The sequence below is a fragment of the Lepus europaeus genome, chromosome 21 (genome assembly GCF_033115175.1).
Source record: "Lepus europaeus isolate LE1 chromosome 21, mLepTim1.pri, whole genome shotgun sequence".
NCBI lineage: Eukaryota > Metazoa > Chordata > Mammalia > Lagomorpha > Leporidae > Lepus > Lepus europaeus.
The window spans coordinates 53,038,385-53,054,879 of record NC_084847.1 but is presented as its reverse complement, the minus strand read 5'-3'; the positions used below and the strand labels follow the sequence as shown (position 1 = coordinate 53,054,879).

General features: G+C 60.2%; 2 protein-coding genes across 2 annotated transcripts; both read left to right on the top strand.

The window, feature by feature from the left end:
* The first annotated feature begins 1,993 nt into the window (after window positions 1-1,993).
* Window positions 1,994-4,366, top strand: LOC133750534 (2-acylglycerol O-acyltransferase 3-like). Its single transcript, XM_062180109.1, has 7 exons — window positions 1,994-2,102; window positions 2,304-2,411; window positions 2,493-2,563; window positions 2,799-3,003; window positions 3,220-3,394; window positions 3,923-4,125; window positions 4,212-4,366. Exons 1-7 carry the CDS (start codon window positions 1,994-1,996, stop codon window positions 4,364-4,366), a joined length of 1,026 nt encoding a protein of 341 aa, XP_062036093.1.
* Window positions 4,367-12,369: 8,003 nt separating this feature from the next.
* On the top strand, window positions 12,370-14,765 carry LOC133750533 (2-acylglycerol O-acyltransferase 3-like). Its single transcript, XM_062180108.1, has 7 exons — window positions 12,370-12,475; window positions 12,693-12,800; window positions 12,867-12,937; window positions 13,169-13,373; window positions 13,604-13,778; window positions 14,322-14,524; window positions 14,611-14,765. The coding sequence occupies exons 1-7, from the start codon at window positions 12,370-12,372 to the stop codon at window positions 14,763-14,765; spliced, it is 1,023 nt and encodes a 340-aa protein (XP_062036092.1).
* The last annotated feature ends 1,730 nt before the right edge of the window (window positions 14,766-16,495 follow it).

Sequence of the window (16,495 nt, the reverse complement as noted above, 5' to 3'; positions counted from 1 at the left end):
GGGACCTGGAGGAAGCTCCTGGCTCCTGACTCCTGGCTTTGGATTGGTGAGACTCCGGAACTTGCAGCCATCAGGAGAGTAAATCAGGAGATGGAAGACCTCTGTCTCTCTCTCTGACTCCCTGTAACTCTGCCTTTCAAATAAATAAATAAAATCTTAAAAATTAAAAAAAAAAAAAAAACAAAAAGAGCCCCCACCCCTGCCCCTTCCTGAGAGCAAGGAGGGGGGAGCTGTGGGCTGAGGTCCTGAGGTGGTCAGGTGACTTCCGGTGAGCAGGTGGCTCTCCCCTTCCCCCATTGAGGGGTGGGGGGGCATTGCTGGGGTCACACAGCTTGAGTTTCTTAGAACGTGGGGGCAGTGGCTCAGGTTGGCTGGGTATGCAGAAGGTACATGGCATCCCAGACCTGGCCCAAGGGTCAGGTGCTTGGGCTGTCCCAGGCCTGGGGGCTTCGTGTGGGCACAGGGCTGGCTGGTGGGGAGAGCAGGCAGGGCCGGGGCTCTGGGCAATCCCCCCTCCGGTCTGCCTCCGCTTCGTCCACCTGGGACCTTTCTCCTGACATGCACCCAGAGGTGGCTGTCCCACTCCTCAGGCTGGGTGTGCAGACCAGCGGTCACCAAAAAGAGGTGCCCACTGGCCCAGGAGCCAGGGAGACTGCACTCAGCCTGGCTCTGCCTAAGCTGAGTCCCCTGGCACGATGCTCACCCCCTGGAGCGAGGAACCGGGCAGGTGGAGGAGAAGGCGGGCAGGGCCCTGGAGAAGGAGGAGAGGCCTCCCAGGAGCAGGGCTCCATCCAGCCCTGGGCCCCTCCCAGCCTTGCCCAGGAACCTTTCAGGCTCCCAGGGACTACAGGTCATCCTCCTTCTGCTCTCCAAGCCTTGCATGGAGCCCCCTGGGCTGAGCACCCACCTGCTCCCTGTTGGTGCTGGACAGTAAACCCATAACCCGGACCTGGCAGACATGCACTCAGAGTGGACTGGGGCAGTTGATGCTGGAGCACCCGGCGAAGCCCCGTCCCTGGCACCAGTCTGGCCATGGGGAAGGATCGGGCTGCAGGGCCAGGGCTGAGCGGCCCGCCTGCTCCCCCAAGGATTCCCTGCTGTCCGCCTTTGGAACGCACAGGCGGGAGAGGGCCAGGTGAAGGAGTTTTGAGCCTCTGCTGAGTGTGGTCTTGCTGCTGTCCCTGATGCCCTGGGCTCCCTGCGGCCTGTCCCCATCCCTGCTGGGGACTGACCTCCTGCTCTGGGTTGACCCAGCAGAGCTGGACCGAGGCTCATGGTGGATTGGCCAACACCTCAGCCATCTTGCTACTGGTGTGGGGTGGGGCCAGGGATCCCTGTGACCGCTGGTGCACCTGCCGTCCGAATGCAGATGGACACAGTGGACCTGCTGTCTGCTCTCCACACAGAGCAGCTCAGGCAGCAGCTCCAGGAGCAGACGCCCACGGTGGTGTCCCTTCCTGTTCTAATTAGGTGGTCGGTGGCCACCTTTTGACCCAGGGAGGCCCACCTTAGGCTGCAGGGGAAGGGAGACCGGGAAAAGTAAAGGAGAGAAGAATTTCCGGGGTTGGTGTGTTGGTGTGCATGGTGGGAAGGGTCCTGGGCATCTCGGGGCCTGCGATGGCACCTGGGGGAGACCAGACATTCCCAGAGATCTGAAGAGAGGGAACCACTCAACCTAGTGCTCAACCTGTTTCAGTTGGCTGCTGCCACCACCTGCACCTGGGGCCCAGTGGGCGGGCTGGCCTGTTGCATGGCCACACCCTGCATCCCTATCTCAGACGATGCCCCTCCCTTGCACACCCCCACCCGCACCCCCTCCTCCCAGGGTCAGCCCAGACTGACAGAGCCAGGACTTTCAAAGATCAGTCTCAGAGGGAGCCTGGACACTTCTGGGGCTCCAGATCCACGCATCTCCCCAGCCACTGCCTGGACCCTGGGAGAGGGGACACCAGTGACCCCACCTGGAGCCCTGCAGGCAGAGATGGCTACCAAGATGGACGTCTCCCCAGCCGCTGTGCCCCCTGGCCCTGGGAAGACCCTGCAGAAGCATTGGCTGGAAGTAGTGGGCGTCTTCCACTATGTGCTTGCCTTTCTGTTCCTAGGTGAGAATAAGGGGGAAGGGGTGGGGGGCTCTGCCTGGGGAGAGGGCATTGGAGGGAGGATCGCATTGTGGGAGGCTCGGACACCTGGGGACTGGACAGGGCGGATGCCCCTGCCAGGGGATCGCTGCAGGTGGAGGACGGGAGGTGTGGCTGCAGAACTGGGGTTCCCGAGATTCATTTTTCTCCTTCACCATTCCCCAGTCCCTTTCGCCATGGTTCTTCTCCTCTTCATCTTCTTCACACGGCTCTGGCCTCTGTCTGTTCTCTACCTGATGTGGATCTACCTGGACCGGGACACACCCAGCCAAGGTGAGCTCTGGGCAGGGCTCCAGGTGGGGAGAGATGGGGAGGGTGCCTTGGGGATTCTGCCACCCACATCTCTGCCTGCAGGGGGAAGGCAGATTGTGTGGATAAAACGATGGAGGATTTGGAAACACCAACGGGATTACTTTCCTATCAAGGTGAGGGGTCACCACCTCCCCAGAGACGCCTCCTCCCCCTCCCCCACCCCATTCCCCTGCCCCTGCTCCCCCTTCCCTGTCCAGCAGCCTGAGACCCGCTGCCTAGGCTCACAGAGGGGCAGGGTGGACAGGTGCACCTGATCCCCTCCTACGGCCCTGACCTCTGAAGTCAGCAGGGGCAGAGGCAGCACCTGCAGCTGCTACCTCCCCTCTCTGCCTCCCTCCTCTCCTGCAGCTGGTGAAGACAGCAGAGCTGCCCCCCAGCCAGAACTACGTGCTGGGATCCCACCCCCACGGCATCATGAGTACTGGAGCCTTCTGTAACTTCACCACCGAGTGCAATGACTTCTCCCAGCTCTTCCCGGGGCTGCAGCCCTGGCTAGCCACACTGGCCGGCCTCTTCTACCTTCCAGTCTTCCGAGACTACATCATGGCTGTTGGTGAGCCCCAGGCTAAAGGGCAGGAGACAGCCCCTGGCCAGGGCGTTCTGCACCAGGACTCCACACCTGTCCTGAGCACTGGCCATGCTCTCCTTTAGCACAGGGCGGGATGGGGGTTGGAAAATGAGGAGTGGGGCACCCCTTCCCCTGCTAATGGGTGAAGAACTCGGGAGAGCCACTTAGGGAGTGGTGACTGCTCCTCACTGTATGACACAGGACTACGTCCCGTGAGCCGGCACAGCCTGGACTTTGTGCTGTCTCAACCCCAGCGGGGCAAAGCGGTGGTCATTGTCATCGGGGGTGCCCAGGAGTCCCTGTACTCGGCCCCCGGGCGGAACTGCCTTGCACTCAAAAGACACAAGGGCTTCGTGCGCCTGGCGCTGAGACATGGGTGAGTGGGCGTGCAGGAGCCAAGGCTGGGCTGGGTCCCGGGTCAGACCTCAGAATACCCGCAGCTGACAGAGCGCTCTCCGGAGCCCACAGCACACCCTGCACCGGGACGCACCTGTCGGCCCTGATGCCACATTCTCACACCTGGGCTGTGCCCACTTCTCCTCCTCAGTGAGCAGCCTCAGACTGAAACCAGCAAGGACGTTGGGCCCAGAGCCCTGGGTTCTCCCTGTGACCCTGTCTCAGAGACAAAGCCTTGACCTTGACCTTGACCTGTACCCAGGGCTGTCACCTCCCTTGCCACCAGGCTGCAGCTGTAAACACTGAGTGAGAACATGAGTACGCCAAGCCCAACACACAGCTGTTTGTCAAGACAGCTCAGGCTTCCTTCCAGAACTTTCCATGCAGACATAAGAGCTTCCAGACCTTGGGAAGTGGCCTCAGACAGGGGAGGGACTTTTTGCCCCCAGGGTGCTGGTGTTGCTGTCTAGGACCCTGAGCAGCGTCCTCTCTCTTCCTCGCCCTCCAGGGCCTCCCTGGTGCCTGTGTACTCCTTTGGGGAGAACGATTCCTTCAAAGGTATGAATTTCTCCAAAGGCTCCTGGCAGTACGTGTGCCAGGTCATCTTCAAGAAGATTGTTGGTTTTCCTCCCTGCGTCTTCTGGGGCCGTGGTCTCTTCTCGCCCAACTCCTGGGGTCTGCTGCCCCTGCCCGTGCCCATTACCACCGTGGGTAAGTGCCCATCTACAGGGAGGAGGCTGCCGTGGGCGGCACGGCCTGCAGCAGCTCTGGCTCACCCGTGTCTCCCTCCCCTGCAGTGGGCGGCCCCATCCCCGTGCCCCAGTGCGGCAGCCCCAGCCAGGAGCAAGTTGACCACTACCACAGGCTCTACATGGACGCCCTGGAGCGGCTGTTTGAGGAGCACAAGGAGAGCTGCGGGGTCCCTGCCTCCACCCACCTCACCTTCCTCTAGGCCTGGCTCGGCCTCCCCACTCAGCCCCTGAGCCCTGTGCACTGGGCCCCCAGCTCCCGCCTTGACCTCCCCTCCAATAAAGGCTGGTTCTGGAGGGAGCGCGGCCAGGCACAGCCACCCATCCTGTCTGCTGCAGAGGGGCGCCTGGGGTGGGGTCTCAGCACCCTGCGTTCCCCTGCCAGGAGAGCTGACTGTGCCCCAGGACCTGGGAGACGTCTCCCCCTCCCGGCCCTGCTCCCTGTGTGAAGCAAGGCTGCCACTTAGCTCAGAGCTGGCAGGGTCAGGACAGAGTTGGGAGGAGACCCCGGGGGGAGGGGCGGAGAGGGGGCAGCTGGGGCAGAGCTGAGCTGGGTCAGAGGCCAGCAGGTGCAGGGATGGGAGGACCCAGGGCAGGAGCAGAGAGAGCTGAGCACAGAGCTGCTCCTGGCCTCCCCAGCCTTTAGTGTCCTTGGAGCTGGGAGAGCAGCCGAGGCCAGGCTGTGTGTCACCAGCGCTCAGAGCCAGTGCCCGCCAGCAGGAGGCTCAGCCCCACAGGCCGAGGTGAAGATGCAATGGATGAAGACCTGAAGGCTTAGGACAGAGAAGGGCTCAGGGTGAGGGCCCGGGGGAGGCTCCACCCGTCTTCTCGTTGTCGTTGTCCCCGTCATCACAGCCGGGGCTCGGGGAGACGAGGGCTGAGACCAAGGGCCCAGGCTGCATCAGCTTTGGTCTCTGTAAGCAAACACCGGGGCAGGCCGTTTGTGAAGAAATCGTGTTGGAGTTCAAGTTCATGGCTCCTGTGAGCTCAGGTGTGGTCACCATTGCATGGAGAGTGGTGGATTGAAGTTACATCAGATCCTGTCACACCAGCTCCCTGCTAATGGCCTGGGGAAGCAGCGGGAGATGGCCTTAGGGTTAGAGCCCCTGCACCCACGTGGGAGACCCAGGTAAAATTCCTGGCTGTTGGCTTTGGCTGGCCCAGCCCTGGCTAATGTGGTCATTTCGGGGGTGAATCAGCAGGATGGAGGTTTCCTCTCCTTCTCTCTCTGTAACCCTGACTTTCAACATAAATAAATAAATCTGAAAGAATAAAAGCAATGAAAGAACCAGAATCAAAGAGGGACAGAGAGCCTGGGGTCCCACAGCCCCTCCCAAATGAGCCCAGTACCTCCCACCTACAGATCACACAGCCCCCAGCCTGCCGCCCTGGGGACCGAGGGCCCACAACATGGACGTCTAAGGGGACACCCGGCACAGGCTGCGGTCAGTGTCCTCTCTGCTCCCCTGGCTCTGTGTCTGTGCCCAAGGGTGAACAGGAAGCGTGTGGGACATCTCCCAGGAAGCAACCTCATCCGTCCCTTCCACTCCCCCGGGGCCTCTCTGGGGGCTCCTTGGGACCCGGATGGGGCCCGTGATGGGCGGGAATGGGAAAAGCAGCCCTGGTCCTGACGGAGCTCTGTGCTCTCTGCCCTCCCCATCCCACCCTCTCTGTGGATTTCTGTCCCACTGGTCCCTCCGGGGATTCTTCAGGGCCCTGTGACAGCTCCGTCTGCTGCTGCCCGCTCTCCGTCCTCGGTTTGCTGCTGTAGAATTGTATGCAGACTTCATCTGTGATCCCCAGGGACACAGACAGTGGCAGGGGCAGCGCCCACAGCAGCCTCAGGGGCCAGGGCTGAGACCAGGACCCGCTGTCTCCACCCAGGACCCCCTGTGAGTGACAGGAACAGTCAGGGCAGCCGGTCCCGCCCTCATGGGCAAGGAGCTGGGCAGGAGCCAGAGCTGGTGTCCACCCAGGCACTCGGGCCGGGAGAGGCCATCTTCAGCACTGGGCCACACGCCGGCCGCTGCCCCGGGGTTCTGCCCTGCACCCGGCAGGCTCGCTCTGGGGGAGCCTCCTTATCCTGCTCTGCTGGGGGGTCAGAAAGTCAACAGCTGGGATCTGAGTGCCCTTGGCCTGGTGCGCTTGCTGTCCGGGCCTTGACAAAGCCTCTGTGCTTCCTCCTTTGCTGGGGCAGGAGCAAGGCCAGCATCACGCTGGCCACTGCACTGCCCGCCAGGCACTTTCCCCAGACACCAGAGCTGCCCCAGCTCGCTGAGCCTGACCCCGCCCAGGTGGCCTCGCCCTTCGGAGGGGGCTCTCAGCCCCTCAGAGTCCTCCCAAGGAGCCCTGGGTGAGGGATAGGGTGGGGAGGGCTCAGCGGGAGGCAGGAGAGGACCACAGAAGCCAAGAAGCCCAGCTGGGACAGAGACGCCAAGATGACCCCGCTGAGGACGCGGAGCTGACCTTGAGCCCAGGCCAGGCCCACGTGGGAGCTGCCTGGGGCTTGGGAAGGCAGCAGGGCAAGTTGATCTGGAAAGGAGCCAGGGAGAACGGACAGAGGTGTTCATCCCGGAACAGCGTCAGCCTCCTCGTAGGAACACAGGGTGGGCAGAGGCCGCAGCACGAAGCAGAAAGGCCCTGGGGGGTCGGGGTCAGGCCCTGTGAAGGGTCGGGGGTCAGGGTCAGGCCCTGTGACAGGCTGGGAGGTCGAGGGGTGGAGGGGGGTCAGGGTTGGCCTGCAGGAAGCAGAAGGAGCTGGGTTCCTGCTGAGGGTGCTGGCAGCCCTGTGCAGGCAGAGGGCGCTGGAACAGCACCCAGACCATCACAGACGCGGCCTCCCGAAGAGAGGAGCCCCCTGTTCCTGTTCCCCCTGGCCACTGTGGCCTCTCCCTGACCCCTCGCGCACTGTCACAGACCCTAGCCCCATGGGACCGAGAGGCCCCGCGGAGTCTCACAAAGGCTGCATGCCCCCCCCCCCCCCGTTTTCCTGCAGCTGCTGCTGTCCAGGCCCCACTCGCAGGGGAACCCCCCACCCCAGTCAGCATCCGCGTGGCTGATGCTCAGGCTGGGCTGAGCGATGGGGGTGGGGCCTCGGAGCCCAGCAGCGCCAGAGGGGCCCCAGGAGGAACAGAGATGGCTCCCTGGGGTGGGCGTGACACACAGTGGTCAGGATTCCGTGGGAGACTCCTCCCCCCAGGACAGAGTTCAGGGGTTCCAGGCCCAGCTCTCTTCCTGCTGACGCCCACACGGGGAGGCGGCCGGTGGTGGCTCAGGTCCTTGGTGCCCACGCAGGGGAGACCCGGGTTGGGTGCTGGCTCCTGGACGGAGGCTGGCCAGCTCCTCACGGTGCAGCGTCTGAGGACGGAGCAGCAGACTCTCCAGCCTCCATCTGTCGGTCTGTCCATCAAAAACCAACACAGTGGGCAGGTGGGGCGGGGTGTGAGCCGGCGGCGACCTGGGAGCCATGGTCCCCTGACCTGTGAGGGTGCTGGGGGGCGGCAGCAGGAGGGGAAAATTAAAAAAAAAAAAACAAAGGACCCTGCCACAAAGGCTTGTGCCCAGGTGTCAGAGCAGGGCGACCCCTCCCCTGGTGCCTGCCCCCCAGGCCTGACTTCTCACCCAGCTGTGTGCCTCACCTGGCGCTGGGACAGCTCACAAGAAGCAAACAGTGACTGAAGGGCACAGGCCCTGGGGCTCGGGGGGTTCCTTCTCCCTCTGCCCTCAACCCTCTGCCCATCACAGTCACAGGATTTTTTAACGGGGTTTCAGACAGAAGCAGCGCTCAGGACGTCTTCCCTCCCTGGACAAGCGCACAGTGGGCAGCTGCTTCACTGGTTCCTGTGAGCAGCCACATTTCAAGGTCCGTGTTGGGAGGAAGGGTCCCTTCTCTTTGCCTTGCTTGTGGCTGTATTTCCTCCCCATTCTCCTCTTTGGTGCCCTCTTAACCATTCTAAGGAGCACCACCTTCTCTTAAATCTTTTAAATTCACTGGCTGGTAGCTGTGGGGGAGCACTGGAACTTTATGTCCTTCAGACAAACAGAGCGCAATCAGGCCAGCATGTTAATGACGCAGGGAACACACAGGAGCCCCAGAAAGATGACGAGGAGGGGTCCCGACAGGGGGAGGAGCTAGATATTACCCCAGAAGCTCCAAGAGTTTCCTCATGGACAAATTGAATCTGCAGGTCCCATCAGGGAGCCCTAAAGCAGGTGCTGAACAGAGACATATCCCTGTCTGTTCAGGTTCAACAGGTGGTAGGGGTGAAGCAGGTGGTGGGCTCTGGTGGGGGGGGGGGGGCCTCTGGCCTCGGAGGAAGGAGATGGGGAGGTGGCAGCAGTGGTGGCTCTCCTGGCTCTCCCTGGAGAATCGGTGGAGAGACTGTGGGAGTCCTGCTGGGCCCTCGATCTCTAGCCCTGGCCACAAGAATTTTACTGGCCGGTGCTGTGGCTCACTAGGCTAATCCTCCGCCTGTGGCGCCGGCATCCTGGGTTCTAGTCCCGGTTGGGGAGCTGAATTCTGTCCTGGTTGCTCTTCTTCCATTCCAGCTCTCTGCTGTGGCCCAGGAAGGCAGTGGAGGATGGCCCAAGTGCTTGGGCCCTGCACCTGCATGGGAGACCAGGAGGAAGCACCTGGCTCCTGGCTTCAGATGGGCGCAGCACGCATGCCACAATGTGCCAGCCATAGCAGCCACTTGGCGAGTGAACCAACGGAAAAAGGAAGAACCTTCTCTCTCTCTCTCTCTCTCTCTCTCTCTCACTGTCTAACTCTGCCCGTCAAAAAAACATTTTTTTTTAAATAAAAAAGAATTAAGAAAAGAATTTTACTTTGTCCCTCCCAGCCAGCACAGAACCATATCCCAGGGGTTGAGTTAATGCAGTTTGTAACCAGGAAGTTATGTATAGGAACTCATGTCGGTGCTCTGCCTATCTGGTTATCCCCAGGTACACCTACAGCATGACTTCCGGAGCTCCTGAGCTGGGCTCCCGCAGCGTGGCAGCCCAGCAGACAGAACTACATCAGGGACCTGTGCATTTCCCCACCGCTGGGCCAGAAGGTGGCTCGGGCTCCCTGTGAGCGCGCATCACAGGTGCCGACCCTCCCTCCACAGTGCCTGGCACGGAGCAGGCCCCCAGGCCATCCATCCAATTGGCCTGGCCCCGTAGCCCAGCCGCTCTCTCCTCTGCACCTTGCACAGGTTCCCTGAAGAGCCTCAGCTCCACCCTTATCTTCGACGGGAGGTGGCCTCTGACAGCTATTTTATGTCAAAAGTTGGCCCTTCACTTTATAAACCTTTTTTTTTTTTAATTAAACCAAAAGTTTTTAACTTGGTGAGATCTACCTTAGAGGCCATAATAAAGCTCTGATTACCCACTGTGGCCTCTCCAGCTCTGCTAAACCCAGTAACGAAAGAAGCCTGGCAGATTACACAGAAACAACTTTTCTTTTAAAACAGTGGTCTTTGTGGCTCTTAAAAGAGAAATTTCTTTTTCTTTTTTTTTTTTTTTTTTTTTTTGACAGACAGAGTGGACAGTGAGAGAGAGAGAGAGAGACAAAGGTCTTCCTTTGCCGTTGGTTCACCCTCCAATGGCAGCCGCGGTTGGTGCGCTGCGGCCGGCGCACCGCACTGATCCGATGGCAGGAGCCAGGTGCTTCTCCTGGTCTCCCATGGGGTGCAGGGCCCAAGGACTTGGGCCATCCTCCACTGCCTTCCCCGGCCATAGCAGAGAGCTGGCCTGGAAGAGGGGCAACCGGGACAGAATCCGGCGCCCCGACGGGGACTAGAACCCGGTGTGCCGGCGCCGCAAGGCGGAGGATTAGCCTAGTGAGCCGCGGCGCCGGCCCATAAGAGAAATTTCTTTAAACTCAATGTCCAGTTACATTTTACCCAATTATCACAAAAGCCATAACTCTGGCAATTTTATGCATAAGACTGTTACTTGGCCGGCGCCGCGGCTCAATAGGCTAATCCTCCGCCTGCAGCGCCAGCACCCCGGGTTCTAGTCCTGGTCGGGGCGCCGGATTCTGTCTCGGTTGCCCCTCTTCCAGGCCAGCTCTCTGCTATGGCCCAGGAGTGCAGTGCAGGATGGCCCAAGTCCTTGGGCCCTGCACCCGCATGGGAGACAAGCACCTGGCTCCTGGCTTTGGATCAGCGTGATGCGCCGGCCGCAGTGCGCCGGCCGTGGCGGCCATTGGAGGGTGAACCAACGGCAAAGGAAGACCTTCTCTCTGTCTCTCTCTCTCTCACTGTCCACTCTGCCTGTCAAAAAAAAAAAAAAAAAAAGACTGTTACTCATCAAGTAGGTCTCCCAGGACTGTAAGTTGGATCTGAGCCTGGTCTTTGACCAAACAAGTGTCCCAAGCTGCATGCAGTCAACAGCCATAACCTGGTGCTGTCTCGGAATCAAAGTTGTTCAGGCAGCAGGGAGACAGGTCCCAAGAGTGACCGTGGGCCAGGGGCTGGGGTGGCACGGGGGACAAGCTCACTGGAGATTAACTTCATCTAGGAGACATTCAAGTATCACTGCCCCATGCCACGCCCAGCAAAGAGGTGGAGTTAACATCCCACAAACCAAAGCGAGGAAGAAAGTCTAAAATGTCCCTCTGCTTTTTTCACTCAGAACACAACTATATGCTTGAAACCCTTTTAAAAGTTTTTATCATACAGTTTAGAACAGGTGGTGTTGAATGGAATTTTCCCATAAAGTGCCCCCCTTGGTCGGTATCACAAAACAAGAGACAAAGGCCTCCGGAGCAGGCACTGATCCGCCTGGCCGCTCTCCATGCGGAGAACACGGAGCCGCAGGTTAGGGCTCAATCAGACTCCGTAGCCACAGGGCCGTGGAGCCACAGACACATTCACACCACACACACTCTCTCTTCCAATAGAGACACCAGACAGGGAACTCACTGGGGGGCCCAACAGAAGCAATCATAATGACTGTCATTGCCAGACGGGTGCCTCCCTAGGAGGACCCCACAGATGCAGTCCGAATGATTGGCGGGAGGTGATCAGTCTCCCCTCCTGCACAAAGGCGGGCTGCAATACTGAGCGCCCTGGGGCGACTTACCAGGTCCCGAAGTCCAGGAGATCCGTCCACTGGTCCCCTTCGCTCGGCCATGGGGAGTTGATGGGGAGAGTGAGTACAGCTCAGGGAGTTAGGATCCCGGGGAATGAGTTGGGAGGCGTGCCTTCCAATCCTCAAGACCGCTGGCACTCCCGGGGCCCAGCTGAGTCCTGCAGGTCCAGGCTCAAAGGGCCAGCCTTGTTTGAACACGTGGGGGTTGCCCAGCACTTGCCAATGGGCGCAACAGGGGTTTCCCAGCCTAAGCACCAACATGTTACAGAAATCTGAGTGGGAAAATGCCCTCCCTCCAAACAGGCACCAGAGACGGTGGCAGCTCAAGCTATTTATTATACCAGCAGGCTCGGCTGGAATCATTTCCTGAGATCTGAACAACAATCCCAAGTCTCTTACAATATTTATAGGTTCATCAGTGTCATACCTTAGCCGTTACAGCATTGGTGGGTTTAAATTGCAGCCTACATGACTTGGGACAACACGTCAAATGGTCGATGGATCTCGTATGTTTGTAAAAGAGCTACAAGGGGTTGATTTATTAGGACAGATGTGTGACGGGAGTTTACAGAGGCAGCTTCCAGGATGTCTTCTCTCCCTGGACAAGATCACAGTGGACAGCTGCTTCCCTGGTTACTACGAGCAGCCACACTTCAAGGTTTGTGTTGGGAGGAGGGATTCACTTTTCTTTCTTTGCCTCTGGTTGTGGCTGTATTTCCATGCAGGTGTATTTCTGCACAAGATGGAAGTGATCCAGGGCACCCAGGAAGCCTTGACTTTTCCTGGCACCCCCAAGAGGTCAGCATAGGGTCCTGTAAAGACCACTCTCAGCCTGGGCCCAGACCCAGTGGGATACCAGGGATTCTGCTTGTCCACTCCCTGCACACTGGCTCCCAGCTCTCAGCTTCCAGCCGCCAACCCCTCCCCTGTACAAACACTTTCCCTGGAAGCTCCTCCCAGGGGCCAGCCCAGACTGACGGACCAGGACAGACAAGGTCAGTCCCAGAGGGAGCCTGGGCACGTCAGGGGCTCCAGCACGGGCATCTCCCGTCCACAGCCCGGACCCTGGGAGAGGGGACACCTGTGACCACACCTGGAGCCCTGCAGGCAGAGGGTGGCTACCAGGATGGACGTCTGCCAAGACCCAGTGCCCCGCCGCCAAGTGAAGACCCTGCAGAAGCAGTGGCTGGAAGAACTGGGCGCCCTGCACTATGTGCTGACACTGTGCTCAGGTGGGAGCTGGGGAGGCAGCGCTGCCTGGGTGCCCCCAGGGGAGAAGGGGCTGCAGGGAGGAGGGCGGTGCCCCTGCTCAGGACAACGGTGGCAAGGGGCAGGAACAGGACCACAGGAGGTGCCCCCTCCAGTGTTGCAGCAGGTGCAGGGAGGGCAAGCTGGGCTGAAGCCTGAAGTTTTGATGAGAAATCATTTTTCCTTGTCACTTAAACCCAGCCCCATTCTTTGTCCTTCTCCTTTTCCACCTCCTCTTCACACGGCTCTGGTCTCTGTCTGTTCTCTACATGCTGTGGATCTACCTGGACCGGAACACTCCCAGCCAAGGTGAGCTCTGGGCAGGGCTCCAGGTGGAGAGAGATGAGGAGATGCCAGCCGCATCTCTGCCCGCAGGGGGAAGGCGGTGGGAGTGGCCAAGGACCTGGGACATCTGGAAACACCAAAGGGATTACTTTCCTATCAAGGTGAGGGGTCACCTCCCCAGAGATGCCTCCTCCCCATTTCCCACCCCACTCCCCTGCACCTGCTCCCCAGCCCTGTCCTGCAGCCTGAGACCCGCTGCCTAGGCTCACAGAGGGGCAGGGTGGACAGGTGCACCTGATCCCCTCCCAGGGCCTTGACCTCTGAAGTCAGCAGGGGCAGAGGCAGCACCTGCAGCTGCTGTCTCCCCTCTCTGCCTCCCTCCTCTCCTGCAGCTGGTGAAGACAGCAGAGCTGCCCCCCAGCCAGAACTACGTGCTGGGAGCCCACCCGCACGGGGTCATGTGCACCAGAGCCTTCAGTAATTTCCTTACTGAGAGCAACAACTTCTCCCGGCGCTTCCTGGGGCTGCAGCCCTGGATAGCGATGATGGCCAGGTTCTTCTATGTCCCCTTTTTCCGAGAATACATCATGATGCATGGTGAGCCCCACTCTAAATGGGAGAAAGTGGCTCCAGGCCAGAGTGTGCCCCACCCCCACCTAGGCACCCATGTGGACCCCTGGACCTGCCTTGACTCTTGGACAGGCTCTACAGGGGCATGAGATGTGGGATGGAGAGTTAGGGCTCCTCCTTCCCCTGTTAACTGGTGGGGTGAGGGAATCGGGAGCCACAGAGGGAGTGGTGACTGCTTTCCACTGCTCATGACCCAGGACTGCGTCCCGTGAGCCTTAACAGCCTGGACTTTGTGCTGTCTCAGCCCCAGCGGGGCCAGGCAGTGGTCATCATGATCGGGGGTGCCCAGGAGATCCTATACACGGCCACAGGGTGGCACTGCCTGGAACTTCGGAATCGCAGAGGCTCTGTGTGCCTGGCGCTGAGGCACAGGTGAGTGGGCAGCAGGTCTCGACCCTGGGCTGGTTTCTCCATATGCAAATTCCAGGTCCCTGTTGGTGGGGCTGTGGGGCTGTGGGTCCCCAGTGCTGAGCAGTGTCACTTGCACATGGAGGCTCCCGTCAGTCCTGAGACCTGGGTCTCTCCCTTTGCAGTGCCCCCGCCCCATATCCCTTCCCTATGTACTCAAATATTGTGTCCCTTGGTTTCAGAAGCTCTGGGTTTTCTTCCCAAATCCATCTAGAGGCAAGTACTTGGACTTAACCTTGACCTGTACACAAGGCTGACGCCTGCCTTACCACCAGGCTGCAGCTGTAAACACTGAGTGAGAACACGAATATGCCAAGCCCAACACACAGCCATTGGTCAGGACAGCTGAGGCTTCCTTCCAGAACTTTCTGTGCAGACATGGTCATGTGGCTCCAAAGACCTTTGAAGTGGCCTCAGGAGACAGGGGAGGGACTCACAGACCCAAGGGCTTTGTGAGGGCAGACCAGGCCCCTGAGCAGCGTCCTCTCTCTTCCTCGCCCCTCCCAGGGCCTCCCTGGTGCCTGTGTACTCCTTTGGGGAGAACGACACCTTCAGATGCAAGGCTTTCTCCAAAGGCTCCTGGCAGTACCTGTGCCAGGTCACCTGCAAGAGGGTCACCAGCATAGCTCCCTGCATCTTCTGGGGCTGTGGTCTCTTCTCGCCCAACTCCTGGGGTCTGCTGCCCCTGCCCGTGCCCATCACCACCGTGGGTAAGTGCCCATCTGCAGGGAGGAGGCTGCCGTGGGCGGCACGGCCAGCAGCAGCTCTGGCTCACCCGTGTCTCCCTCCCCTGCAGTGGGCGGCCCCATCCCCGTGCCCCAGTGCAGCAGCCCCAGCCAGGAGCAAGTTGACCACTACCACAGGCTCTACATGGATGCCCTGGAGCGGCTGTTTGAGGAGCACAAGGAGAGCTGCGGGGTCCCTGCCTCCACCCACCTCACCTTCTACTAAGACCCCAAGTCCTGTGCCCTGATACTCTCCTCTCTGCCTTGCTTTGTCCCTCCAATAAAGGCTGAGATAGACAGAGATGAGAGCCAGGGGGGCCCCTACAACCACTCTTGTTGTCATCATTGCCGGCTGGCAGTACTGAGACCAGTGGTCCCAGAGTCGGTCTTCATCAGTTTGGTGTCACAGCTAGTTGCTAAGAAATGCTGTTAGAAGCCTCAGTGGCACATGAGGTCATGGTCATGCCTCTGTGGAGAGTGGCAGGTTTGAAGTTCCACTGGAACCAGGTCACACAGAGACAGAGAGCCTGGGGTGGCAGAGGCCTCTTGCAAATGACCCCAGGTGACCCCAGCTCCTCCCACTAAGGGATCCACACCTCCCCTTCCTGCCTTTCAGGGCCGGGGCTGAGGTGAGGACCCGGTGTCTCCACCCAGGACTCCCTGTGAGTGACAGGAACAGTCAGGGCAGCCGGTCCCGCCCTCATGGGCAAGGAGCTGGGCAGGAGCCAGAGCTGGTGTCCACCCAGGCACTCGGGCCGGGAGAGGCCATCTTCAGTACTGGGCCACACGCTGGCCGCTGCCCCGGGGTTCTGCCCTGCACCCGGCAGGCTCGCTCTGGGGGAGCCTCCTTATCCTGCTCTGCTGAGGGGTCAGAGTTGTGCCATCTTCACTGCTTTCCCAGGACAAAGCAGAGATCCCGATCAGAAGTGGATCGGCCAGGACTCGAACAGGTGCCCATATGGGAAGCCGAAACTGCCGGCTGTGACCATACCTGCTATGCCACGGTGCTGGCTCCAAAAAATCTTAAAAAAAAAAAAAAAAAAAAGAATAAATAGAGCTCAACCTTGGCGGCCTCCTGCAGCCCCCTCCACAGGGGTCTCCAAGTGCTCGCTGTCTCCCAGTGGGTCTTCTCCTTCTTAGGGCTCGGTGAGTCCCCAAAGCCTGGGGGTGCAGGTGCCCCTGCCCGGGCCCTGCGCCTCTGCCTCCCCTTTCCCTCAGGGAGGCAGCCCAGGGCCCTTGAAGCAGCCTGGGGAGCCCGTGATGGGGGGGATAGGAGTGGGGAGGGGACTTTGGCCCTGGAACCAGGGCAGGGGCAGAGGGACACCGGGCTGCAGCTCATGGGTTCTGAGTGCGCCCCCTCCTCCAGCCCAGGTGTGCCTGGCGGCCTTGATCTTTGTGCTCCTGAGCCGGGCCTGGACCCTTGGGGTCCTCTACCTGGTCTGGCTGTACTGGGACAGAGACACACCCAGGGCTGGAGGCCGCCGCTCTGCCTGGGTCCGGGACTGGGCCGTCTGGAGACACTTCCGGGAAACTTCCCCATCTCCAAGAGTATGACAGGGATGCTCTGCTGGGGGTGGGGTGAGGCTAAGAATACTGGGGACCCTTCTCCCCCAAGCTCAGCCTCAGGGATGGGTGGGGCTGCCCCCTCTGCTCCCCAGCTGGTGAGGATGACCCAGTCGGATCCTCCCGGAATCACCTCTTCCGCTTCCACCCCACAGAGTCCTGGAGGGCAGGGCCGGCAGCAACTTCACACGGAGACCTGAGCTTCTCCCACACGGCTGCACCTGCTCATCTGCCCTGTGGGCTCACCTGCCGGTGATCTGGAGCTGCATCATGTCCGGGGTGAGAGCTGCCCTCTCCCATGTGATTTATGCAAGGGAACAGCTTCCGATCCCAGCATAACCTCCCCAGTGCCCTCTCTGCTCTCATCCCCAAAACCTGGTGTGAGGCCCCCAG

Excerpts from the sequence above, each read along its gene's own strand:
- LOC133750534 (XM_062180109.1), top strand. The coding sequence starts at position 1,994 with ATGGACGTCTCCCCAGCCGCTGTGCCCCCTGGCCCTGGGAAGACCCTG. Across the intron at positions 2,103-2,303 it reads GCTTGCCTTTCTGTTCCTAG|TCCCTTTCGCCATGGTTCTT; the intron begins GTGAGAATAAGG and ends ACCATTCCCCAG. Across the intron at positions 2,564-2,798 it reads GGGATTACTTTCCTATCAAG|CTGGTGAAGACAGCAGAGCT; the intron begins GTGAGGGGTCAC and ends CCTCTCCTGCAG.
- LOC133750533 (XM_062180108.1), top strand. The coding sequence starts at position 12,370 with ATGGACGTCTGCCAAGACCCAGTGCCCCGCCGCCAAGTGAAGACCCTG. Across the intron at positions 12,801-12,866 it reads CCGGAACACTCCCAGCCAAG|GGGGAAGGCGGTGGGAGTGG; the intron begins GTGAGCTCTGGG and ends CTCTGCCCGCAG. Across the intron at positions 13,779-14,321 it reads TGCCTGGCGCTGAGGCACAG|GGCCTCCCTGGTGCCTGTGT; the intron begins GTGAGTGGGCAG and ends CGCCCCTCCCAG.